This window comes from Hibiscus syriacus, unplaced genomic scaffold (genome assembly GCF_006381635.1).
Source record: "Hibiscus syriacus cultivar Baekdansim isolate YM2019G1 unplaced genomic scaffold, ASM638163v2 tig00003041_pilon, whole genome shotgun sequence".
In the NCBI taxonomy this organism is placed as follows: Eukaryota; Viridiplantae; Streptophyta; class Magnoliopsida; order Malvales; family Malvaceae; genus Hibiscus; species Hibiscus syriacus.
The window spans coordinates 10,171,630-10,197,193 of record NW_024061960.1 but is presented as its reverse complement, the minus strand read 5'-3'; the positions used below and the strand labels follow the sequence as shown (position 1 = coordinate 10,197,193).

General features: G+C 34.2%; 2 protein-coding genes and 2 pseudogenes across 2 annotated transcripts; 3 read left to right on the top strand and 1 right to left on the bottom strand.

Annotated features, from left to right (window-relative positions):
- Nucleotides 1–5,934: 5,934 nt before the first annotated feature.
- On the bottom strand, nt 5,935–11,068 carry LOC120172957 (SUMO-activating enzyme subunit 2-like). Its single transcript, XM_039180274.1, has 11 exons — nt 10,602–11,068; nt 10,430–10,519; nt 9,380–9,463; nt 9,077–9,295; nt 8,313–8,414; nt 7,685–8,134; nt 7,371–7,600; nt 7,162–7,255; nt 6,901–7,083; nt 6,645–6,742; nt 5,935–6,504 (listed from the first exon to the last, which is right to left on the bottom strand). The coding sequence occupies exons 1-11, from the start codon at nt 10,632–10,634 to the stop codon at nt 6,168–6,170; spliced, it is 1,920 nt and encodes a 639-aa protein (XP_039036205.1). The 5' UTR covers nt 10,635–11,068; the 3' UTR covers nt 5,935–6,167.
- Nucleotides 11,069–13,412: 2,344 nt separating this feature from the next.
- Nucleotides 13,413–14,748, top strand: LOC120174126 (annotated as a pseudogene).
- Nucleotides 14,749–15,837: 1,089 nt separating this feature from the next.
- Nucleotides 15,838–20,263, top strand: LOC120173052 (annotated as a pseudogene).
- Nucleotides 20,264–21,662: 1,399 nt separating this feature from the next.
- Nucleotides 21,663–25,376, top strand: LOC120172946 (beta-galactosidase 3-like). Its single transcript, XM_039180266.1, has 17 exons — nt 21,663–21,845; nt 21,933–22,028; nt 22,138–22,250; nt 22,335–22,401; nt 22,472–22,564; nt 22,632–22,775; nt 22,894–22,982; nt 23,116–23,221; nt 23,332–23,419; nt 23,519–23,637; nt 23,716–23,880; nt 23,959–24,137; nt 24,221–24,330; nt 24,419–24,528; nt 24,635–24,859; nt 24,938–25,140; nt 25,220–25,376. Exons 1-17 carry the CDS (start codon nt 21,663–21,665, stop codon nt 25,341–25,343), a joined length of 2,214 nt encoding a protein of 737 aa, XP_039036197.1. The 3' UTR covers nt 25,344–25,376.
- The last annotated feature ends 188 nt before the right edge of the window (nt 25,377–25,564 follow it).

Here is a 25,564-nt window from a genome sequence, read left to right as displayed (position 1 = left end):
AGTAATAGAAAGACGGATTTAAAGTTAAAAAAATAAAAAAGTAAATGAAAAAAAGGTTGAAAAAAAGTAATAGAAAGATGGATTTTTTTAAGAGATTGCTGTAATAGTGGGAAGTGGTTCTTATTGCAAAAAGTTGCAATTTTGAAACTCAATCGCACGTGCAGGGGACAACATTGTCTTCAGCAGGCGTTACTTAATCACATGTTAAGGTACCTAAACTGAAAAAAGGTCTAATTTTACTTTTAGTCCCTATACTCTTTTAATTCATAACTTAAATGATTTTTTAACTTTTTTTAACAATATATGATGAATACAAGGTAATATCTCTTTAGAATTTTCTTAATCTATTGACAATGCACAAACATCCTACAGACGTAATTGCTCGAACCCATGACCTATAAGCAGAACAACATTCATCTTTATCATTAAGACAACTTGATGGGCTTAAAAGTCGAATTATTTAACTTCAAAGTTAAAAGAGATAAAAATAACTATACGAGTTAGGATACACTTACATAATATCTTTTTATTTTTTAGTTTTACACAACTTTACAACAGTAAGAAGTAAAAATAGAAGGTTGCGATTAACTATTTATTTTCTTTTCCAATGAATATTTACTCATTTCCTACTGTTAATCGTTGTTTTTTATTTCTACTCATCTAATAACCCTAAATTTATATAAAATTAAAAACTTTTACATTATATAATTGAATCATATTCCTAAACATATACATTTATTTGCTCCCTAATTACCCTTAGCATGGGATTTTTAGTCACATAATCTAATGTTCATAATTATGGTTCCGTAAGCACTCGTGAAGCTAATAAATTTATTTATTGGTAAATGTGGAAGATTGTTAGGCAGTCAATTATTAAAACGAAAACACATGGAAATAAATTATTATTTTTTATTAAAAAAAACTCCTTTGAAAATGACATTAACACGCTTGTGTCAAGTTGTCTCATAAAATAGGAGTGGGTGACATAGTCAATAGGACTAATTAGGAGCTAATTTTTTGGGAGGTCACAATTCAAACCATGACACCAACTTTGACATTAAAAAATCAAATTATGTATTTGATGATTATATTAATTAAAAATATAACAAATAATGTTATTATTTGATGATTGTATTAATTACAAATATATCATAATTGCTTTCATTAAAAATAAAACAAATAATATACACTTAGAGATGATCATAGGTCGAATAAGATAACATTTATAACTTATCTGACTTGAAAATATTATTCTCCCCTCATTGTTTAATTTGTTTCTGAATTTAGGGTTTCCATCTGATCCAACACACTGTCCAATTTTTGACACTTAATACCTAGCTTGACCTGATATTAAATACCTATCTTGATATTTTATTGGCTCGTTATCACTGTACTAATTATCATTAATAACCATCTCTCTTATTATATATCAATAAGAATTTTAGGAAATTTGAAATGGATTATTGAAGAACCATCAAGTGGGGTTTAGTGGTTAAAGAGACTGTTATTCTCCTAGAGGTAATGAGTTCGAGTCGTTACGTCTGTAAGATGTATGTGTGTTGTCAATAATTAAAAAAAATTCTGAACATATATTACTTTATAATCATCTCAGACTATTCTGACCGAATCATTGATTTGGTTTCCATGACAAACAAAGCATAACACATCCTGATTATACTATATATATTTTACTTTTCTTATAAAAAAATATCCAACAATATTTAACCTTTTCTAAAAAGATTTCTTTAAAAAGAAGCTTCACAAAACAAAAGAAACCCATTCTTTTTTGTTTACTTTTTTCACATTTACTCTCTTTATGTAACCATTATTCGAATCAAACATATAAAAAAACAGTTTTCTCGATTATTTTATTTCAAACGCACACACTTTACATATATATATATATATATATGTGTGTTTATACATATATATTTGATTTGAGATTCTAAAAGCATGTGGCCAACCATGCTTTTGTATGGCTCGCGTGATCCGAGTAAAAAGGTGTCGTGTAATGTTTGGTTTTTGTTTAATGGTGGTGAGATTAATTAGGCTTTAAACAAAAATTAATCATTTATATATGTGGATGCTATAGCTTTGTTGTTGTGGTAGGCAATGATATTCTAAGACATTATCGACCTAATATTAGTTTTTTTAAGCACAAAGAAACAAAAGAGACTTAATTGACAATGGTGTCTTATTCATTAAGCATCAATGGTGGGTGTTGATCAGATTCTAATTTAATATTAAACTTTTCATTAAGTGAGAGACTGAGTGGTGGATGGTGAAGGAGAGAGATTTTTTTTTTTTGTTACAAAAAAGTTTAGGTTAAGGGTGGCTCTAGGGATGGACATGAGTCGGGTTGGGTTAGATTATTGGTCCACTCTACCCGACCCGAGAACAATGACTCCTCCACCCGAAATCTGACCCACATAATATATACCCTCCACCCGACCCGAACCCGACCCGACCCAAAATATTATTTTTATTCAATAAAAATAATGATTTAATTGAAAAAAATAATATATAGAGGGGTATTATTGTAATTATTTCTAAATATATAAGGTAAAATTATTTTTTTCCCGGGTTGGGTCGGGTCGGGTATTTTCACTCTAAACCCGAATCCGACCCTACCCGAACACCACCTTTAAAAAAACCCGACTTGACCTGATATGAACCCGATATTTTTTTTAAAACTCGACCTGATCGAGTCGGGTCGTAACTCGTTGGGTTCGACTCCCATGCCCATCCCTAGGTGGCTCCCCCAATCCAGGGTTAGAATATACTTAAGAACCAATTGAGATTTATAGATTTCCCACCAAAAGTGACGATGATAGGAGAAATCTTAACCACTTGTGCCAACACTCTTTGGCAAGGAGAGATCTTATTTTAAGTAATATATTTTTATATTATTATTATTATTATACTAAAAAATAAAACAATATATAAATATATATTTATTTTTAAAAGAATACTCTCGAGTGTTTACAATATAATATTTATTCAAAATCTTCATTGATAATGCATACATTCTCTGCTAAAATCTAAAATATCAAAAAATAAAAATAGTCATTTTTACCACTTAAACCGTTTAACCAAATTCAAAATTTAAACCTTTATTAATTTTAATCATAAATCAAAATATCCACAACCTTGTATAAATGGAACTTCAATCAAAACATTCAATGTTGGGTAGCCCTTTATGTAGTTATAGCCTAATGAGATTGGCCTTTCATGGAATGACCTAATGGGCTCACGAATTACAAAATGAACCAATGGACCTAATTTTTTTAAGCGGCACTCTAAATTCATTGGCCCAATTATATCACCTTACCAAAATATTAACTTTGAGTCTCGACACTCGAAATTCCTAATCCCTGTATGGTATTTACACTGTACATAGCTAAAATAATTAAAACATATTATTTTAACATGATTAAATTAAAGAATAAGAATTAATTCTACAACTTATATATAATATAAAGACTATTAAAATTTTAAATGAATAAATTTAACGATACGATTTCCTATTATTTTACACATGTCATTAGATATTAAAAGTATCATGAAAATAAAAGTATATATACAATCATAGTTGTATTTATAATTTGATAAGAAATATAGTTATAAATACACACAATAACCGATTATTAAATCAATTATATAAAGAGGTAGTTGTCCCTTATAAATAGGTCGATTTGTATTTTTTCTTTTTTCGTCAGAGATTTTATACTCAAGAGAAACCTAATTTCTATTAAGATCTCAACCTTCAAGACAATTTTTAATATCTCAATCTTTTAGGTAATATCTGACAATGGGTTCAAGTACGCTTATGCAAATATAGTATTTTATTCGTAATAATTTGATTTGATATATCCTGATTAGATTTTATGTTTATTACAATTTAGTTCTAATTTAGACGATTTATCATAAATTATTATAAAATATATAAATGAACAAAGATTAAACCTTCAACTTCATAATTATAAGATAGAATGAGTACACACATATGTCGACAACAGGTCCATTGTTATACAATATTTTGCAAGATCAAGTTTCCATTTCGTTGACCAACTTAATAAGTACACATACCCATAGGTAGGTAAATGGCAAAGCTTATCTGCTAGGTGGAAGAGTGGCACCAATTCTTTGCCACCTTTGTGTTTCAAATCATGCACCATGTAATATAAAAATAAAGACCTTTGTGTTCTCAAATACTTACCTAAGAACGAGAAAGAGAAATCTCATATAAATATCATGAAATAAGGTTTAATTCTATTCACGAAGATTTCATAAATATTTCATTCTCTGTGTGTGTATATAGGGTTAAGACCCACTTGTATTTAATTTTATATCTTTTTAAGATTATTGAATGTGTGGAAATAGACAACTAAAATTATCTCTATTTTTTCCTATAAATATTTTCTTATTTCATACTAATAATATAAATATTCTATTTTCACTCATTTTATGTCTCATAGTCATTTGTTAATGGTAATAATCCATGACTCCCATTCTTATATTATAACCTAGTTCAATCACTGTAGATGATCAATTATTAACAGTGTAAAGTGAGAAATTTTACTTGAGTCGAGGGAAGAATATATGCCCTAACCCTCACTTTACTTAAAACATTATTAAAACTTTAAATCTTTTAAAAAAGTATAAATATAATATCTCACATTGCATGCTTTTTCACTCCTCTTTATTCCCCTCCACTGTCCGTTTTAGTTGTGTTTGGTGCGTTGTTGTTGTCGTTAAGGATAATTGGAAGCACTAATGTTCCATAAAATCTTATTTTAATGCAAACCTAACCGGTCCATTTGACATGGTCCTTAGGGTTAGACCATGAAAGACTCCCCTAATTGCCACACATTTTTACATGTTCCCATTTTTAGCCCTAGTAATATGGTTGACATCAAATGATGGTACAAGTAATTTACGGGTCCCTAGATACTGTACGAGTTGCATTTTGATCACATTTTTCTTAAAACGAGTAAAATTCTTTTAGCACATTAAAAAACGAGGGCTTCAAAAATAATGTGTCATATTCGGGCTTCAGAGGTGTTCCTCCTAACAATGTCTCTCCTTAGAAGTACAATGCATCTCACCTTCACCCAATACTTGCTGGTTATCATATGTAATTTTCAAATAACATTGCATATTTTGTTAGAAAATAATACTGCTGCAAAATAATACCGTTAGTTCTGACTAACAAATAATAATTGAATAACAGAAGAAATGAAATGATTTTACCAACCAATAATTTTATCATATGTCATTTTCAAATAACATTGCATATTTTGTGTGCAAGGCCTGCCAATTGCCAAGAGAGCAGGTTAACTTGGCTGATTGGGAAATGCAACGGAACAGGCTCAGAAAACGTTATCGATCCACATCTTGTCGGTTCCATCAATCCAAAATCAATGAAGAAGTTTGCCGAGGCTGCGAAGTGCTTGGCCAAATACAGTGCGACAGACCTTCAACTGGGGTATGTTTTGTGGAACTTGGAGTACGCCTTGCAGCTGCAAGAGGCATTCACCCAAGGAAAATTGGACAACACCAGGTCATCGAATGCCAGCACCACTTCCCAACCTTCTATCATGGTGCCATCAACCGGTTCTCCGGTCAATAACAACTGCCGTCCGGTTTCCAATCCGGAAGACATGGGTCCAACTGAAGTTCAAGCCAGCGGTGATCACTCCGGAACTCAATTCCAAAGCATGAATGGTAGGTAAAACAGTAAACCACGGCTTGATAAGTTGGATATAAATAATTTTACCATTGTAGATGAACTCGGGCAGGCATAAAAATGTATACCAACCAATACTTTTGTGTAAATTAACAGTCAATTATACAAAAGGATAGCAAATGGCAGTTCTGTAAACATTCAACCATTGATAATTTTCATTTAACATTGATGTTAAATCTGAATACTTGCAAAGTCACAGCCCTCTGTTAAAATTTAAAACATGACAATTACACGTTGTAACACTGGTACACCACAAAAACGGAATCAACATAACAGTTAGTAACATCTAATCAATCAAAATACTATAGATTCTGTCCTAACATGTAACAATTTACGGCCTACAAAAAGAATTACCATTTAGCTTAACGATTACAGAATCAGAGGTGAGATGATGTCCACAAACTAGATGTAAAACCTCTTAGACCCTTCTCTTCTTGATGAGTGATTCCCAGTCGTCGGGTATAAAGAGTTCATCATCCTCATCATCAACATCAAGCTTTTCGGGTTTCTTCTGATTTTTACTTTCATCAACCTCAGACAGTTTTCTTTTCTTCCTGGTAACGGTTTCAGTCCCCTCTGATGTTTCCTGAATTTCAACATCCTTTTCACACTCCAGAATCTCTTTTGATGGCAAAGCGTTGGATGTACTTTCACCATTTCCAATAGGCTTATTATTATTGTCCTTATCAACAGGTGCTTCTACCCATCCAGAGAGAACCATTCCATCGGGTTCTTTCTCCTCGTCAAATTCTTCCCTGTAAGCACAAAGAGCAAATTTATCAATGCAACTTCATTAGCAAAATTGATGAGTCGTTTGGATGAAGAAAAAAATGAGTAAAATTTTACGGTATGGACACAATAAAAGGATTTTAAAATCAAGGTAAATACAACAAACCTATGCTTGATATTGATACTGCATGAGAACTCCTGTTGAAGATCCTCTACAGCGAGAACAGTCCCGCTAGTAACCGCAGAAGGCAGCTTAGATAAAGCCTGTGAAAAGAAATCAATTGCAATTATCGTACTACCTTTTGTGCCAAAGTGCAACACCTGTGATTTCAAGACTTGAATCCATACGTAATTAATCGCACAAAAGGCAAATAGATTCATGTTAAAGGATTTGATTAAAATGTACGGGAAAAGAATGTTACTTTCTCAAGGTTTGCAGCATAAATTGCTACCATATCCTCTTCGAGATCTTCACCAACTTCATAAAGAATACTCGCCCCTTGCATAATTACAGGAAAGTTCATGCCGAGCTTGCCTTTAACAATCTTTTCAACAAAATCCCGCAACTTAGAATGGTGCATATTAACCTCAAGGGATAGCGGCGTCTGTTTTAGAGATATTAAAGTAAGCAAGATTCAAAACAACCACAAGAAATTCCAATCAGACATCCGTTTTAGAAATACCTCTGAACAAACGTAGCAAGATTTGTTAGGCTCATAGGGTTCTACGGGCATTAGAAGCAACTTTCTTGAAGGATGTTCCAGACAATACGTCATCCTGCATATAAATCGTATTATACAAAACTGAAATATATAATTACTTTGTATTTAGGAACCTCAAAATAATCAAAAGAATACAAATTCAACTGTGAATTAAAGAGACTGAACTAAACCTGTAATTGTTGTTATCCTTTTTTAAAACCTTAATTGCTTCAATCACAATCAACCCAGCTATGATAGCGTTTGTTGTCGCGACAGCATGCACAATATTACCCGCAATTCCTTTAGCTTCAAAAAGACTATGTAAAGGAATCCCAAAAGAAGAAGCTCGGATATTTGCAGCGGCAGTAACAAACTCCACAGCCAACTGATCGTCTTTATCAAAAGTAAGGTTCCCTATATCCTGCCAAATTATAAAACAAATCAATCTAACTTGGTAGGTGGAGATGATATATCAGTGTTTCAAAAGCAAGAGGTTATCACTGACCTTTCTTCTCTTCAAGAAAAATAATCTCAAAGCTTCAAGGAAGACTCTCGAGTTTTCAGAAAGACTCCATATATCCTGAGGATTCTTCAAGCTCAGAGATGCCATGACCGAAACATCATCAGTTGCACTATCTTTTTCTGTGTCTCCATTCTCTTCAGTCATTTTCACAGGCAGGACGTCTTTACTATATATAGGTCGTGGTTTGTTTCGGTTTTTCCATGTTTCTTCATTAGATAGAGCAACTTCTATGTTATGACCAAATACGTGATCATATATTCTTCTTCCATAATGTTCAATATCTTCATCTTTTCTATGTTCAAATACATCTACTGAATGTTCAGACGAATTCCCAGTATCACTAGAGCGCACATTCAAATCATTTTCCTGATTCTTGTCCCCAAACAACTTAGCAAAAAGCAGGTCCTTAGCCCACACGATACAATGAACAAACTACAAGTCGAACAATACAGTTAGAAGTTGAGGCATGACAATTTTTAGGCAACAATATACCTAAACATGAGATCATAACTCTAACATAGTGACTATTGGTTGCTCAAAGCCAATACAAAGAAGGAAATGACTCCCACTCCACTCCACCCAAAAGAAAGTCTCAAAAATGAATCATTACCTTTGATGGAGTGCTCGTAATAGTGCAAACAGGATAAGTCTTTGGGGCAGGTTTTGGCTGACACTCGTAGCACTCTGTTTTTCCCTTCGAATGTACAGTAACCTACATCCAGGATAGTTATAATCATACAAAATGGCCATATTCAAAAACATTCAGAAAGAAAACTAATAACATAAAGCAATGCAAAAGCCAAGCAAAAGAAGGCATAAAATCAAAGCATAAGTTCATATCGACTGAGATAGAGAGGAGCTGAAAAGAAAATGAAACACAAAAGTTCCAAGGCTTCAAGCTATTTAAGTCAAATAACCAAAAATATTCAAGTCAGACAAGACTTCAATGAAACTAAAACCTTCAGAACCTAAGGTGATGTTAAGGTTCAATTAATAAACCAGTATAAAGAGAAAAAGGAATAAACATATGTATGGTACCTATTTGATAAAGAAATTTATGGAGCCTCACAATAGCACTTACCAAGAGAAACAAGCTCTGTCCAAACAGAGACTTAAGAAGCTACTTATATGTAGGATAGAACAGGTCACCTGTTCCAGGGTGAGTTCCTTCAATACGTAATTATTTGCATAAAATAGCAAACCTATGATTATTGGACATACAGCATGTAAGATCAACACAATTGAGTGGATTCGTACATACATGAAATAAGAAAAAATAGATGAAGCACAAAAATAAGCAATCCAGGCACAACCTAGTTAAAAGATAAGAACCAGAAATATTATAGCTAAAAGACACGTAAAAACCTAGATTACCTGTCCCAAGAACCCTGTGGTCCCACTTTCAACCAATGGGACATCAACCGCCAAGCAAAGACGATTTACATGGCGCCTTGCATCTAAGTTATCCAACCCATTCAACACGACATCAAACTCTTTAAAGAAATCAACATTGAAGCGAGACTCCTTAACATTTGCATGGTATGGTGTAATGCTTATGTTGGGCCTGAATCTTAAAACTGCATCTCGAGCAACCTGATAAAAAAATTGAAATACATACTATTGAGTTAAAACTACCAATTAAAGCAAACAAGGAAAAATGCTAGTGAATGTACTTGCCTTGGCCTTAGACTGCCCAACATGGGATTGTCTGAACAAAAATTGTCTATTCAGGTTGCTGACTTCTATAGTGTCCATGTCAATCTGCAAGCAGATAAATATATTTGCAAATAAGTTACAAAAAAAATTATATCAGTTACTTAAGCCGGTAAATAAGTTGTACAACAATTGACGGTCAAAACATCAGTTCCAGCACACATCATCAACTTGAACTCACAAGACATAGCGAATAATATTTTTTAATGATAGCAAAAGACAAAACCCAGGTAAACCCTTAGATTCACCATGTATAATTGATAGCTTCCCTCTCACAGATAACTAAACCCCAGCACATCAAGAACATAATATCAGCACCTGCCACTAACTTAGTTTATCCATCAAACTTTTGTATCAACGTAACCAGCCCCATTCTCAAGGAACCATAAAAGTAAAGAAGTAACTATACTACCAATTGAGTCAGCGTAAGGGCAACATCATACTACCACCATCAACATTTACCGCTAGTTAAAACTTTTGGTTCCTTCAATTTTGACAATATGTGCTCCCAGCATGATGGCCTGTGTGCTTCTACAATTTCCGATGTCCTACAGCATGTATCAAAGCACAATTGGTATCACCTTGACTCCCGCTATCACCACTACCAATTAATTGCATCAAAACCACCGGAATTGATTATATGTCAAACATATTCTGTCAATTCTTCCTAACTAAAACATGCATCCATAATCTCCGGTAAATTAAATCTCTAGAATCATCACCCATAGGGAGAGCAGAAAATCATTTGACAACAATTTATGATGATTATCTAAATAATTATTGTCAAATTATAGACATAGAGCGGCGTCTACATGCACCATAAACGAAACTTGAGCCCCATGAAAAGTAAATAACCCCCGTGAATTCTTCTAAAAATAGTTTGTCGTACCAAATTCTAAACGAACGAAACTGGACTGTTTAAAATTTAAACCCTAGAGGTAACAACAATGAGGGAGAATTTACATCCCCAAAAAAACTCTTTTTAAGAATTGCTTTAGTAAGTAATCAACTTACAATATGAATATCTTGAAACCCAGAGAGGGCAAGTGTCTTGAGAAGCTCACATCCAATCCCTCCCGCCCCTACCATAAGCACTTTCGCCCTCTACCATCCAAAAGAGGAAAAAAGGGTTAAATTATAGTTAAACAAAATTCTTAATTTTCCTTATGGAGTATTAATTTCATACCTTAATGGCGGATAACTGTTCCTCAGAAGCCATTTCGAGGGACAAACCAGAGATTCACAAGAAGAATAAGGACCCAGAAGTAAAGAAAAAGAGTGAAATTGAAATCGATTTCCCCCCTTCCTTTTTATAAGAGAGATATTTTCGTGGGGGTTGTGAAGAACCGAACACGGGACGTCAAACAACGATTAAAGCCATGGGCGGCTAAAGGAAAGCATAATATATAATAAAAATTACAAAATAATAAAGGGAAAAAATCCTTTTTTAACTTTTTTCCCTCTCTTTCTCGGGAGACCAAAGAGATTTTGAAAAGTGGCTGATGGGCTGCTCGCCCGATACCGGCGGTGTTTAATTTAGCTCGAATTTGAATGGCAGGTAAAGGAATGTTTGGATGTTGCTATTAAGCTAGCTTCTTTAGGGTTTTATGCCTTCAATTATTAGGACGACAGACTAGTTGAAGAACGAAGACCCAGATTCGAAAAGTCTTAATTTTTAATTGCTTTTAATGTAATAAAAATCGTAAATTTAAATTGCTTTTAGTATAATCATAATATTTTAGAAATAATTTGATTTAAATTTATAAGAGTTAACCTAATATAAAAAAATATTTTGAAATAGATCGAGATCGAAGAAATTATTTAGGGTGCATTTGGTTCACGGAATGTAAGATTACTATGTTTTATTAAAGAAATAAAAGATTATTAGAATGTGTATTTGACCAAATTGTCCTTATTATATATTTATTTTTTTAACAAGTCTTTAAAAAATTTAAATTCGTAAAATTTATATATTTTTTTTACAAAATTGAAAATATAAAAAGGTTTAATGAAAGAGTAAAATTTTATTTTAACCCTTGAACTTCATATAAAATTTTAATTATAGACTTTTTTTTGTAAATCTAAAATAGTTTTAAGATAAATTTGTAATTTAACATTCGTATAATTTTTATTATTCAATTACAGAATAATGATATTTTTGAAAAGAAAAAAAGTTAAGGGCATTTTAGTCCAAAACGTCGATAATTCAATAATATCTAAGGAAAGGGAGGTAATGTCATTCACAGTAATATACCCAGAAAATCCACTATTAGTAATGTAAGATTACCGAAAATGACATTCCCGACCAACCAAACGGAGAATGTGGATTTCATTTCCATGAGAATCTTACATTCTCCCAACCAAACACATCCTTAGGGTGCGTTTGGTTCACGGAATGTAAGATTACCAGTGGAAATAAAAGATTATCAGGGAATAGGATTACTGTGAATGTTGTATTTTGTGTTTGGTTGGTTTAGCAGGAATGTAAGATTACCGTGTTTGGTTAAAGGAATAAAAAATTATTGGAATTTATATTTGACAAAATTGTCCTTATTATATATTTGTATAATATTACAAATTGTAAAATATTTATATATTTTCTTTAAAAAATTAAATTCATAATATTTATATAATTTTTTTACAAAATTAAAAATATAAAAAAGGTTTAATGAAAGGGTAAAAATATTTTTTAACCTCTGAACTTTATATAAAATTTTAATTATAGATTTTTTTTTGTAAATCTAAAATAATTTAAAGATAAATTTGTAATTTAATCTTCGTAGAATTTTTATTATTCAATGACAGAAGAATGATATTTTTGAAAAAAAATAAAAAATTAAGGGCATTTTAGTTCAAAACACTGGTAATGTTACAATACATAAGGGAAGGGAGGTAATGACATTCCCGGTAATATACCCAAAAAATCTATTATTGGTAATAAAACATTACCAGGAATGAGATTCCCGGCCAACCAAACATGAGAATGTGAGATTCCCATCCCATGAGAATCTCACAATCCTTGAACCAAACACCCTCTTAGAGATTTAGGTTGAAATCGAATGCTAATATATTAAATAAGATATGAGGGGGAAATATTTCAAGTTTTTTTTTTCTTTTAAAAAGTTATGATATATAAATTATGTAAGTTTTCATAAATATATTTATTTTAAAGTTTACGAGTGTTATTTAAGATTTAAATTTTATGATTTATGTTTATAATTTATGATTTAACGTTCAAAATTTATTAAAATTTATTTGTAGAACTTATAATTTTGAAGTTTAAAATTTAAGATTTAAAATTTTAAAAAATAGAGATTTCGATTGTAGATTTTGAGAGATAAAATAAATAATTTGAAAGAACCACAGCTTAACATAAAAAAATTAAAATGTTTTACTAATCAAATATATTTAATGAATTAAAATGTAATTAAGTTTACATAAATTTATATTGCAATGTTTAAACACGTCTCTTAGTTAATCTTGACCAAAATATTATTTTTTTTGTGAAAATTTCAATTCAGAAAGACTTTGATTATTTCATGCTATTTATATAATTTTTTATTTTAATGTGTTTAATAAAATTGATATAATAATAAATTTAATCATTAATAATTTAATTTAAATATTTAAAAATGAACTCTTAATATTTTATTAATTTAATCTATATATTATATATATTTTTAATTTTTTTTTAAAAAATAATGTTGAGATCATCAATTAATAGCGCATCTTAAAAACTGGGCTATAGTTGACTATCTGTGGAAATTAGGAAACCAGAAGGTTAGATATACAACAACGCAAAATATTTTCCAGGTTTTTTCTCTTCATCGCCCCATGAACTATATCATTCGATCTGTAACATTTATTTTTCACCATGAGACTTAAGACTCAATTATGAGTGCACAGTTTCAATTAGAATTTAGATTTTTTTTGGGTATAATTAGTAGTAGAAATTTTACAAGTCTTAGAGGTTGTTCTTGTTGATTTGTTGACAGTAATGCTGAATCGTGGAACAAAGTTAAAGGCATTGCATGTACCTAAAAAATACCCGGTTGTAGTCCTAGTTATTTTTCTGGTATCAATCTCAGTAGCGTTGGTATTGCTTTTCCAGAAAAAATGATGCAAAACCATGGAATAGGTTTGAGTCTTTGGTGCAATTTGATCCTAGACGAGAGTTCCGGAATGGTACGGATTTGATATGACAAATACCCGATTCGCCTAAGGCTGTTCTTTTTCTAGCTCATGGATGCAGTCTTAGAGCTGTTGATTTTTGGGATAGGTCTAGTGAATGCCACGAGTGTGTTGCTTTGCTGGAGGACAGGCTGCTCGTGCTTCATGCTCTTGCCCGTAAGTTCGCCGTCTTGACTACGTGCGGGGAAGTGCTGGACGTTTGAGAAGGAAAGTTTGATTGTTGAAGATATTATAACATGGTGGGTTAAGAGACACAATCTTGGAAAGCTTTCTCTTGTGGCTTTGGGAGCTTCTTCGGGTGGGTATTTTGTATCAACGATCGCGAATGACTTGAAGTTTAGTAGCATTACACTTATGATTGCCAAAGGATTGTTCGATCACATGGACATCACAGAGGACTATCCACCAACCCTTTTCGTGCACATGCCGAAAGATACAGATAGAAAACTGAAAATTACTTAGTTCATGGGAGTTTTGCGAAATAAAGGGGTTGATGTTGCAGAGATTGAATGCATGGAGTTGCCTCTGTCACCGACCTTTTTGTCCGACAGAATCCCATGTCTTGACCAGACCATTTCTGCTAGATTGTTCGATTTATTCAAGGAGAAAGGCTTTGTCAATCAGAAAGGGTATATGAAGCAGGACGGATGTCCAACGCATTGGAAAGATGCTCTCCGGGATACGAAAGATTAAAGATTTGGTGCATCATGTTGACGAAGAGTTAAATCTTGCGTTTGCCTACCATGAAATGACTAGTTTGCAATCCGACGAGATTTTCAAATGGTTCGAATCTCATATGACTTGAGCAGTGCGCAATTGTGCCGCATTCTCCATTCTCTCCATCCAACTTGAGTACGGACTGATACACAGCTCGCAGTATCGATCCCTCGACTCAAGCTGGACTAAATTGTTTAATGTTCGAAGTTTGTTTTCGAACAACCAAAGACCCTGATGAAAACTACTACCTTGACTGAAACCAAACTGCAACATCCACCATGTATTAGGAAATTTAGCTGTATGTGGGAAATAAAACAATCTTCATTACACTGAAAACTCTACTTCAAGGGGTCTGTTTACTTCTAGTAATAGGATTTATCGAAATATAATATCAGATTACTAATTACGGGATATGTTACATTATTTGTTCGACTTATTTGGCCAAAATGTATGTTGTTTGGTTGGTAGAAGATTAGAATATGCTGACATTCCAAACAATTTCTTGATAATCGAACGTTAAAGATATTTTTTTGACCTTCTATCTTTAAATTTTTATAGAAACCTCCATGAATTTAGGCCCATGAAAACATGGATAGAAAAGTATTTCGGGCCGTACATTTATTTGGAGCCCCAGTCTAGGATCCATTTCCATTCCGATCCGAACTGGCTCAAGTGCTAAACCTCACTCCACGATGCTGAGGTTTTTGGGATTTTAGTTTTTGGTTCCTAATTTCAATCAGCAGCCAAAGCATCAATGGGGAAAAACAAGAGACCCGAATCCGAACACTCGCCTTCAACAGTCGAACTTGCCTTACTCTTTTACCAACTCTCAGGTATTTTCTTAAACTGGAAAATTAGCTTCAATACTATGCTTTTAGTTATGCATTTATAAGTAGAAATCAGTAGTATTTTTGTTTTCGTTTTGTTTTTTTGTTTTTTTATATGTTTTAATGCTATTCTAGCTTGAAGAAACATTTAGCGATATTGTTCAGAAGAATACTGATATGGTTCTTAATATTGTTCATAGGGTCAACTGAACATCGGGGTTTCGGTTTCGTTCAGTTGTAAGTTAAACTGATGTTTGTTTTTATCTGTTGTTTTGGTTGTGGTTGTTTTTCAATGTAGTGGTATTTTGTTTTACAAACTTTGTTAACTCAAATGGTTGGGGTTATTGCAATAATTTTTCATGCTCTGTTTGGTGATAAACTTTTGTGTTTGCACATTGTCATGTACTTGTATATTTTTCTCAGTGCTGTTATGGAAGATGCCACCCGTGCTATTGAGCTGAAAAATGGTTCTTTGGTTGGAGGTCGGAGAATTGGGGTTAAACATGCTATGCATCGTGCTTCGTTGGAGCAGCGACGGTCTAAGGCAACCCAAGATTTGTATACTTCAAAGCAGTTGTGGAATTGTATGTATATGTTCTCCCAACTTTAAAATGTGGCTGCCTCAGATGATGCTCTGAAGACAAAGAATGGCAGGATGGTTTTACCTCGACCGTGGACGAGCATGGTTCAAATCTGCCAAAGCCAGATTACATCTTACAAAGTTTTCTTATTATTCTAGTTATTTGTTTTAATTTTCATTAACTACTTGTTTTCTCTCCTGATTTTATATTTTGAATATGAATCTAGAGAAACCTGAGCGACCTAGAAAAGCAGCAACACTTTGTGCGGGTCTAGCTGATAAAGAGAATTGTTCTGAAAAGCAAAGGTACTAAATTCTTTTTTCCAATCCATTTGACAAACTACGCTTTGTAATATCAAATATTGGAATTTTATATGGACCTCTAACATCATTGTCTAGTTCATGGAAAGCAATGTTTAATTTATTTTCACTTATGAAATGAATCCTTAGAGAGCTTAATATTTTTTCCACATCATATTAGAAACATTTTATTTTATGCATGCTTAGTTTTTTTTTATATTGTAAATTATGATATTCACTTTCTGACACGTTTATATGCCTTTTCTGTTCTCTTGTCAATATTATGAAGGGTTGCTAGGACGGTAATATTTGGCGGCCTTAGTAATACTGAGATGGCTGAAGCTGTTCAACGCTGTGCACAGGAGAGTGGCACAGTTTGCGCTGTAACTTATCCTCTTCCCAAAGAAGAGCTTGAACGACATGGTAATCAAATATGTTGTTCTTTGGTACCATTTAGCTGAACTCTTCTTCTTTCCCCTTGAAGCCAGAAAAATGAAAGCTCAGTAATAATGTTACATTTGAAGAGTACTTACGATAGTTTTGTCAGATATATAGATCTTGCCCTTAACTGATTTTCATCTACTAGTCAAGTATGCTTATTATCTTGTTTTCTCTGAGCCTTTGCCTGTATATTCCAGAGATAACTGAGTTGGCTTAACCTTGTCGATCCAAAATATCGATTATCAAATAAAGAACCTATATTTCCCATTGTTTATAAAATTGTAGAAGATAATCGCTAGTTGGCTTATCCTTATCGATCCTTAATTATTTTAGCAAGTCAATTGCATATGTGCAATCAGTTGCTTCTGCCATGCATGGTTTTCTTATAGTTGGTTATTTATTAACATTGTGAATGATGATTAATTCTCTGCTTGGATTTTTAAGTTATGTGTATGCTTGCTCGTTACACACATGCATAGGCACACATTTATAAGTGTAATACATATATATTTATATAAAATATGTAGTTATTTTTCTAATATTTGTTGAAGTTAGTACCTTTTGTTAGTGGTAACTAATTTATGTCTTCTATTTAATCCCGTATTCTCTTCCATGGTTTTTCATCCTTTAGTAATATTTCTTTTATTTTTACTTTAATTTTGCAATAGGATATCTATCTCATTACTAGTGGTTTTTCAGGACAGCTGAATGAAATAGAGAAGGAAAGTGATAGTAGTAGCATTGATATGGAGGATGAAGGTGAGAATAGTCATGGCGATAGTGATAATGATGGTGGTATTGCGCCAGATGACTCGAACATGTCAGATATAGAAAGGATGCCAATGGCAGTTGATTTTGATAAGGAAGTAGATATTGCAAGAAAAGTGCTGAATAACTTGGTCACATCCTCTTCTAAAGATTCTCTTTCTCTCCAGGATGATGCTGTTCTTCCCAAGAGGGACGACATGTTGACGGAAGATGAAACCATTAACATGCAAAATAAGTTACCCACTGAATCTGCAATAGAATCAAATGTGACTAAACCTGAAGAGTCCAGCAAACATAAACAAACAGATGGAGAAGATGAATTGCAGAGAACGATTTTCATAAACAATCTTCCATTTGATATTGACAATAAAGAAGTGAGAGAAAGGTTTTCGGGATTTGGGCAAGTGCAATCCTTTGTTCCAGTCCTCCATCCAGTTACCAAGTATGACTCATTTGAATTGTTTTTCTTTTCTTTTCCCCTTGAATTAATAAACATGAATGGTTTTTTTGCTCCCATCGGCAGGTGACCGAGAGGTACTGGTTTTCTCAAGTTCAAAACAACAGATGCAGCTCTTGCAGCAGTTTCTGCAGCAAATGCTGCATCTGGTTTGGGTATTTTTCTCAAAGGTAGACAACTCAAAGTGTTGAAGGCATTGGATCGGAAGTCAGCACATGACAAGGAAATGGATAAGGCCGAAGCTGAGGAGCATGGCCAACGTAATCTTTACCTGGCAAAGATTGCTCGACTTTACAATCAACTAAATTTCTATTTATTTAATGAGTTCATAAGTATAGTTTTGAGACTTGTTTTTATGATTTAATAGGAAGGTCTTATAGTTGAAGGGACTCCAGCTGCTAAAGATGTTTCAGCTAGCGATATGGAAAAGCGCAAAATGTAAGTATTTTCTTATTGGTTTCCACTGGTTGTTCATGTCATATGCTGAGCTAAAATTTCTTCTGTCTCTGTTGTTGCACATTGCAAATGAGTCCTATTATGTTGATTGCTTAGTAGTTAAGAGGTTTTTGGTTTGGCCAGGAATAGTTTAAAAGAATAATCAAAACAGAATGAGTAGATAAGAAATAAAACCTGTTAGATGTTGTTTACTATAGTATTCTTCTAAAGCTTTTCGGATGCCTTGCAGGTTGCATGAGAAAAAGATGACCAAGCTTCAGTCTCCAAATTTTCATGTTTCAAAAACAAGACTTGTTATATATAATTTGCCGAAATCCATGACCGAGAAATAATTGAAACAGCTTTGTATCGATGCAGTTACCTCAAGAGCTACAAAGCAAAAGCCTGTAATACAACAGGTTAGTTAAAGTTGCTTATAAAATGTTTATTTCTTTTAATTCTTTGTGATAATTTTCTGCATATTTAGAGTACTCTTGCAACTCGAACATTACTCATGCAGATTAAGTTCTTGAAAACTGTGAAAAGCGGAAAGGTTGTTATTAAAAATCAGTTGCGTGGGGTTCCCTTTGTTCAGTTTTCCGAGCATCAGCATGCACTTGTTGCCCTGAGAGTTCTTAATAATAACCCTGGTAATGCCCCTCATTGCTACATCTCATGTGCTTGATTGGCTATATTTTCAACACAAGATTTGTCCTGTTTTTGCTTTTAGCTTACATGCGTTCTGCATTCATGGGTGGTTTGTCCATAACATCGAAGGGGAAAAAGTTTACTCGAGGGCATTGTTTCTTTTCTGTTCTAATCTTTAATTGTCATTGATTGTTCGTAGAAACATTTGGCCCTGAGCATCGTCCCATAGTGGAGTTTGCTGTAGATAATGTGCAGACATTGAAACTAAGAAAAGCTAAGTTACAGGCACTGCAGCAGGATGCTACCGATGATTTGAATAATGCAAACCAAAATGCCGAGTCACGTCCTTTGGATGATCTCCCTAACAAATCCAGAAAACGGAAATCTATAGATGGCGGAAGGGCAACAAAACATTCCAAGTTTAAAAAGCCTGAGATGGAAAACACAGTTGGCACCGGTGAAGGCCAAGCTAATAAGAAGTCGAAGCGAAATCCAGCAGGTGAAAAGACAAAACCATCTCATTCGGAAGAAAGATTGGAAGGCTCCAACAAGAAGGACCACATTGTAAATCCGAGGATCGCAAGAGTGGCCAGAAACCCACCGTTCGAAGTTCAGATAAGGTTGAAACAAACGTTACAGATACCTGCAAATCAAAGTTCAAGGAGGTGGCAGCTGTTTTCAAGCCAAAAGAGAAGACGCGACAAGAGCAGGCAAAGGGGCGGGATGCAGAGACAATTTCAAAAAGAAAAAGAACAAAAAAGAATAAAGATCCAGCAGGGCGGGATGTGGTAGACAAACTCAATTTGCTAATCGAACAATATCGATCAAAATTCTCACAGCCAAAATCTGAAGCACCTGATGTTGAAAAGCAAAGTTCTAAAAAGCTTCGAAGGTGGTTTCAAGCTTAATATCATTTTAGCTGGTTTTAGCCAGGTAAGTAGCATATCCTAACCGATCAATCTTTAGAAAAAAACAAGAACATTTGTCGATGCTGTTGCAACTGCTACAAGTTTCATACATACAGTTGTTATCAATGACATTTTCACGAGTTCACTGACTTTCAGCTAATATATCTCCCTACGTTTGTTGCAGACATTGCTTAAGGATGGATAAAGAATGTCGAATCATATCAGCCATCGAAACATTCACCGTCAAGTTCCACACAACAGACGAGGGTACCCTTTCCAACTCACAATTCTAGGAACCTCTCCTTTGACAGTTTTTAATCTTCAAAGAGCATGGCATGCAGGAGAAGATAATGAAACAAAACAACTTGATGTCATTTTCTTAGTTTTCTATTATTTGCTATACAGTCCAGAGCTTGCATGTTAGTGCAGTGGGTATGGACTAAGAGAGAAAAAAAGGTACACTAAAGTCAATAGTGCAATCACAAATTTTAGATGGTGGTGGTTGAGACATGAGATGCATCATGGATCCATGTTAATCGATCATTGAAATATCGAGTCGGATATTTATTCTTTTCTTTATCCTTGTAATAGCTGAAAATTCTCTACTTGTAACTCACTCAAGATGGAAAATTAATTATAGACCCTCTTTTGGCTTTCATTTTTTTTTACAAATAAGAGGATGATTCTATCAAAGTCGTCAATATTTATAGACAGGGATGTGCATATGATCCGAACTTGATGGGGTTTGGTCCGATTTGATCTTATAAGGTTTATTTTCATTAAATATTTAGGGGTTGAGTTCGAGTTTATGATGGAAATATCAATAATTATTGTTTAAACAATCAACGGTACATATTTCAAATGTGTGTGAGAGTTCAGTATCTCTTAAGTTCAAAATTTAAGTCCTGTAAATGAAAAATAAATGAAAAGATGGTTTTGGTATTCGTTTAAAAGTTTGATTGGATTCATCATAGGATTTAATTAGAACACATGTGACCACCGAATAAGACACCTGTCTCTAATCCTTGATAAAACGAAAACCATATTCCATAAATACATATATAAAGGTGCAACATTGGCATTCACATGGGGATGAACTCAAGTGGGTCACCCATTGCTCCAAAAAGCCAACTCAAATCAGCACTAAAGTTCCCCCCCCATTATTTCTCTTCATTACTCCTTTTCTGTGTAACATGTTTGACTTTGATTAATTAGAGATAATATTAAGAAAAAAAGTTTCAATCATAAAATAAATGATTCGTTTATTAATTCCATTCTTTGCTTCGTATTTAAGGTGATGCATGCTAATTTGTTATTGTATTAATCTTTAAAGTTTAATCCTTTGGTTCTTTTGTTTTGATAATTGAATTCGATTGATATTATCGCAAATAACATTCGTTAAATTGGATTAAATATCTCAATTTTTTTTTCAAAAGTTCGAATTTTTATAACATTTTTAAGAGAAAAAAATAGCACTGATATAAAGTGAAATCACGAAACAAAAACCTCATGCTTTACATCAATGGTGAAATACCACAACTAACAAATTGAAAATCCACATCTTATACGTGTTATAATCAAATCCCAAAACTGAAAAAAAAACGCTTTTTTTCTGTTACAAAAATGGTGTGCTAAAGTTAGAAGTTGGAACATGGGCTCCTCATGAATATGATTATATATATATTTGTTTTCATCATATACTTTTAAGTAGTTAAAGAAATTATTATGTGGAAAAGCAAAGACAGATTAAAAATGGGAAAGAACCAAAAGAATCCTCAACCCGAAATCTTGTTTCAATTATTTGTTTTCATTTTGTTTATCTTTCCGGGAAGCATGATGAAAGACAAAATGGGTTTTGTTGTGTAGTAGTAGTAGTAATAGTAATGACAGCACACATTACTATATAACAAAAATTGTTTTCCCTCCTTTTTGTCACACTTCATCTCATTGTCTATCTCTTTCCAGCTTGAAACAAATGGAAGCTAACTCAGCTTCTTCTTCTTCACACTACTGGTTTTCTCTATGCATTTCAATGGTGTTTCTGAGTCTTAATTTGACTCAGTGCAATGTTACTTACGATAGGAAGGCTCTTCTCATTGATGGGAAGAGTAGAATTCTCTTTTCTGGTTCCATACATTATCCTAGAAGCACCCCTGAGGTAGTGTACATTAATTTTCTCGGAAAAATTCATCTCCTTCCCCAGAAATTTTCTCGGGAAAATATTGATTGTGTGAATGGAATGCAGATGTGGGAAAGTCTTATACTCAAAGCTAAAGATGGTGGCTTGGATGTTATTGATACTTATGTCTTTTGGAACCTCCATGAACCTTCTCCTGGCAATGTATATAGCTTGCTCCTCTTAAAGTTCTTTCTTTTTAATAAATAAATTCTTGCCTTTTTTCTTCTTACTATTTTCTTATGAATTTCCATTTCTGTTTTCTGGGTGTTAGTATAATTTTGAAGGGAGATATGATTTGGTTCAGTTCATCAAATTGGTCAAAAAAGCTGGTCTTTATGTTCATCTTCGCATTGGGCCTTATGTTTGTGGAGAATGGAACTTTGGGTAATGAAAATGATCACTCTTTGTTTGTGGATGTGTTTATTTACTATATCTCATTGATGATTCTTCTTTTCTTTTTTCTCCCAGAGGATTTCCTGTTTGGTTGAAATATTTTCCCGGAATTAGCTTCAGAACAGATAATGAGCCTTTCAAGGTGTAAAAGTAATGCAAATTATTTTATTTTCATTTGCTTTTCTTTTACAAGTTTTTTTTTTCATTTTCAGCAAGAAATGCAAAAATTCACCCAGAAAATTGTCCAAATGATGAAGGATGAAAGCTTGTTTCAGTCTCAAGGTGGCCCTATCATCCTCTCTCAGGTTTGGCCTTAGCCTATATGTATGTATGTATGTATGCATGTAGCAACATGTTGCTGCTTGTTTGCAGATTGAAAATGAATATGAACCTGAAAGCAAGTCATTTGGACCAGCTGGTCAAGCTTATGTAAAATGGGCAGCAAAAATGGCAGTCGGGCTGAACACTGGGGTTCCGTGGGTTATGTGCAAGGAATATGATGCTCCTGATCCTGTGGTAAGCAAAATCCATGCATGTGTGTATGTATATGTGTGTGTATCTATGTATGTGTGTGTGTATGTATGTATGCATGCATGTATGTATGTATGTATCAACATTTTATGTTTGTTTGCAGATAAACACATGCAATGGTTATTATTGTGATTATTTCTCTCCAAACAAACCTTACAAGCCCACATTATGGACCGAGGCATGGACTGGCTGGTAAGTTTTCTCATCCGTCATCTATGTTGCTCGGAGTTGGGCGTAAGTGTTGGACACGTGCATGTATCTGGCACGGATACGGCTAGATTTATACGTATGTAAGCTTACGAGCTATTACCCTTTCTGTGTAAAGGTTTTCAGAATTTGGTGGCCCCAATTACCAAAGACCAGTTGAGGATTTAGCCTTTGCAGTTGCCAGATTCATTCAAAAGGGTGGCTCCTTTGTCAATTACTACATGGTCTGTTCAACTGCTTTAATCCGAGTTGCTCGGAGTTTTCACCGTGTTCGACACATATCCGAACATAGATATAAGAATATGGTTCTTTAAACATACTATATCTTTTGCAGTACCATGGAGGTACCAACTTTGGAAGAACTGCTGGGGGACCTTTAATTACCACCAGCTATGACTATGATGCTCCGATTGATGAATACGGTACGAGCTTTAATCGGAAAGTAGTACCATTCCGGCATGTACTCGAAGTTTCGAATATCAAATCTTTTTCTAAACTAATGGTGTATTGTAATTTGACAGGCTTGATTAGGCAACCGAAGTATGATCATCTGAAGGAACTCCATAAGGCTATAAAGTTGTGCGAAAAATCTCTGCTTACTTCCGATCCGAACATCGTCGCTTTAGGAAGCTATGAACAGGTTCCCGGAAATTCATTCTCGAATCCTTTGATGCTTCTTTTGATTGAATGTGATTGTTGCAACGGTAAATATCGTCAGGCACATGTTTTCTCGTCCAAGTCAGGCGGCTGTGCCGCATTTCTCTCCAACTACAATTTGAAGTCGGATGCAAGGGTGACTTTCAATAATATGCACTATGACCTTCCCCGTTGGTCCATTAGCATCCTCCCAGATTGCCGTAATGTTGTTTTCAACACTGCTGAAGTAAGTGATCGATCTGCATTCTTCGGTTTTGGTTAATGTAATGAGACGATAAAACTAGATGCCATCTCTCTTTTGCAGGTTGGAATTGAAGCATCTCGAGCACAAATGGTTCCGACGAATGTGAAGCTGGAATCCTGGGAGACATTCAATGAAGATGTACATTCGGTCGAGGACGAATCACCGATGACTGTCAGGGGTCTCTTGGAACAGTTAAACATGACTAGAGATACCAGTGATTATCTATGGTACACAACCAGGTAACTAATGAATGATTGTTCATAGTTCACATCTTGGAATCGAATCAAAGGTTTTCAATAACTGATTAGGTGATTCTTTCCAGTGTACAAATAAGTTCGTCCGAATCATTTCTTCGTAACGACACGCCCCTCACCCTCAGTGTGCAATCAGCAGGGCATGGCATTCATGTTTTCATCGATGGACAGCTTTCAGGTACATTATTCAGCTTCTCATTTCAATGCAAATGAAGTTGGTGTGTTGATCAAACTGAAAAACCTTTTCAACTGCTTTAAACTTACAGGATCGGCCTTCGGAACTCGGCAAAAGCGAAGGTTTTCTTTTACAGTAAATATCAACCTGCACACTGGAGAGAATACAATCTCGATTCTCAGTATAGCAGTCGGATTGCAGGTCGGTTCTTTGAATTCCATTCTAATGTGTCAGCACCATACTGAAGAACATCCATGTTCGATTTCCTTTTCTGCTTTCATGTTCGATTTTTCCTCTGTTGTTGTAGAATATTGGTACACATTTTGAGACATGGAACATAGGAGTCCTAGGACCAGTTGTTCTACAAGGACTAGATGAAGGAAAAAAGGACTTAACCTGGCAGAAATGGTCATACAAAGTTGGCCTTAAAGGAGAAGCCAGCAATCTAGGTTCTCCGACCTCTATCCGATCAACCGATTGGATTCGAGGATCATTGGAGGCTCTGAAACAACATCCATTAACATGGTACAAGGTACGAAAAATTTGTTACGTATTTATATGTGTGTGCGGGCATTCAATGTAGCTTAATCTAACCTTTACAATCCTTCAGGCATTTTTCAATGCTCCGGAAGGAGACGACCCCTTAGCTTTGGACATGTCTAGCATGGGAAAAGGCCAAATATGGATAAACGGACAGAGCATAGGCCGGTACTGGACTACTCCTGCTAACGGTAATTGTAGCGGATGCAGCTACGTCGGCGCGTTTCGTCAAACCAAATGCCATTTCGGTTGTGGCAGTCCAACTCAACAATGGTAAGTACCTACAAGCAATACGGCGACCTGTTCCGAAATGCTTCGACTTATGTTCTGAAACGTGTGGATGTTTGTTCAGGTACCATGTTCCGAGGTCCTGGTTGAAATCAACCCAGAATTTATTGGTGGTTTTCGAAGAAATCGGGGGAGATGCATCGAAGATGTCGCTAGTAAAACGATTGGTGACAAATAAAGGAATATAACTGTACTCGATTGGAAAAAGATAAATATTTGAATGGCATTCAAATAATTTCGAAAATTCATTTAAATAGAAAAACATAGAATGCTTACTAGAGTGATGTTTCTATCATTAACAAGCATATTAACTTTCTTCACAGAACTATACATATACAGTCAGGCATGGAAGAATATCTACATGGCTTCTCGAATTCTATATACCAACAAGAGTACACACATAAATGAA

Bases quoted from the DNA above. Each gene is read 5' to 3' on its own strand.
- LOC120172957 (XM_039180274.1), bottom strand. From the start codon at position 10,634: ATGGCTTCTGAGGAACAGTTATCCGCCATTAAG. The intron at 8,135-8,312 runs GTAATGATTCAT...TTCGACTTGTAG, and splicing joins TTACGAGCACTCCATCAAAG to TTTGTTCATTGTATCGTGTG. The intron at 6,505-6,644 runs GTTTGTTGTATT...TTGTGCTTACAG, and splicing joins AGTATCAATATCAAGCATAG to GGAAGAATTTGACGAGGAGA.
- LOC120172946 (XM_039180266.1), top strand. From the start codon at position 21,663: ATGGAAGCTAACTCAGCTTCTTCTTCTTCACACTACTGGTTTTCTCTA. The intron at 22,565-22,631 runs GTTTGGCCTTAG...GCTTGTTTGCAG, and splicing joins GCCCTATCATCCTCTCTCAG to ATTGAAAATGAATATGAACC. The intron at 22,776-22,893 runs GTAAGCAAAATC...GTTTGTTTGCAG, and splicing joins ATGATGCTCCTGATCCTGTG to ATAAACACATGCAATGGTTA.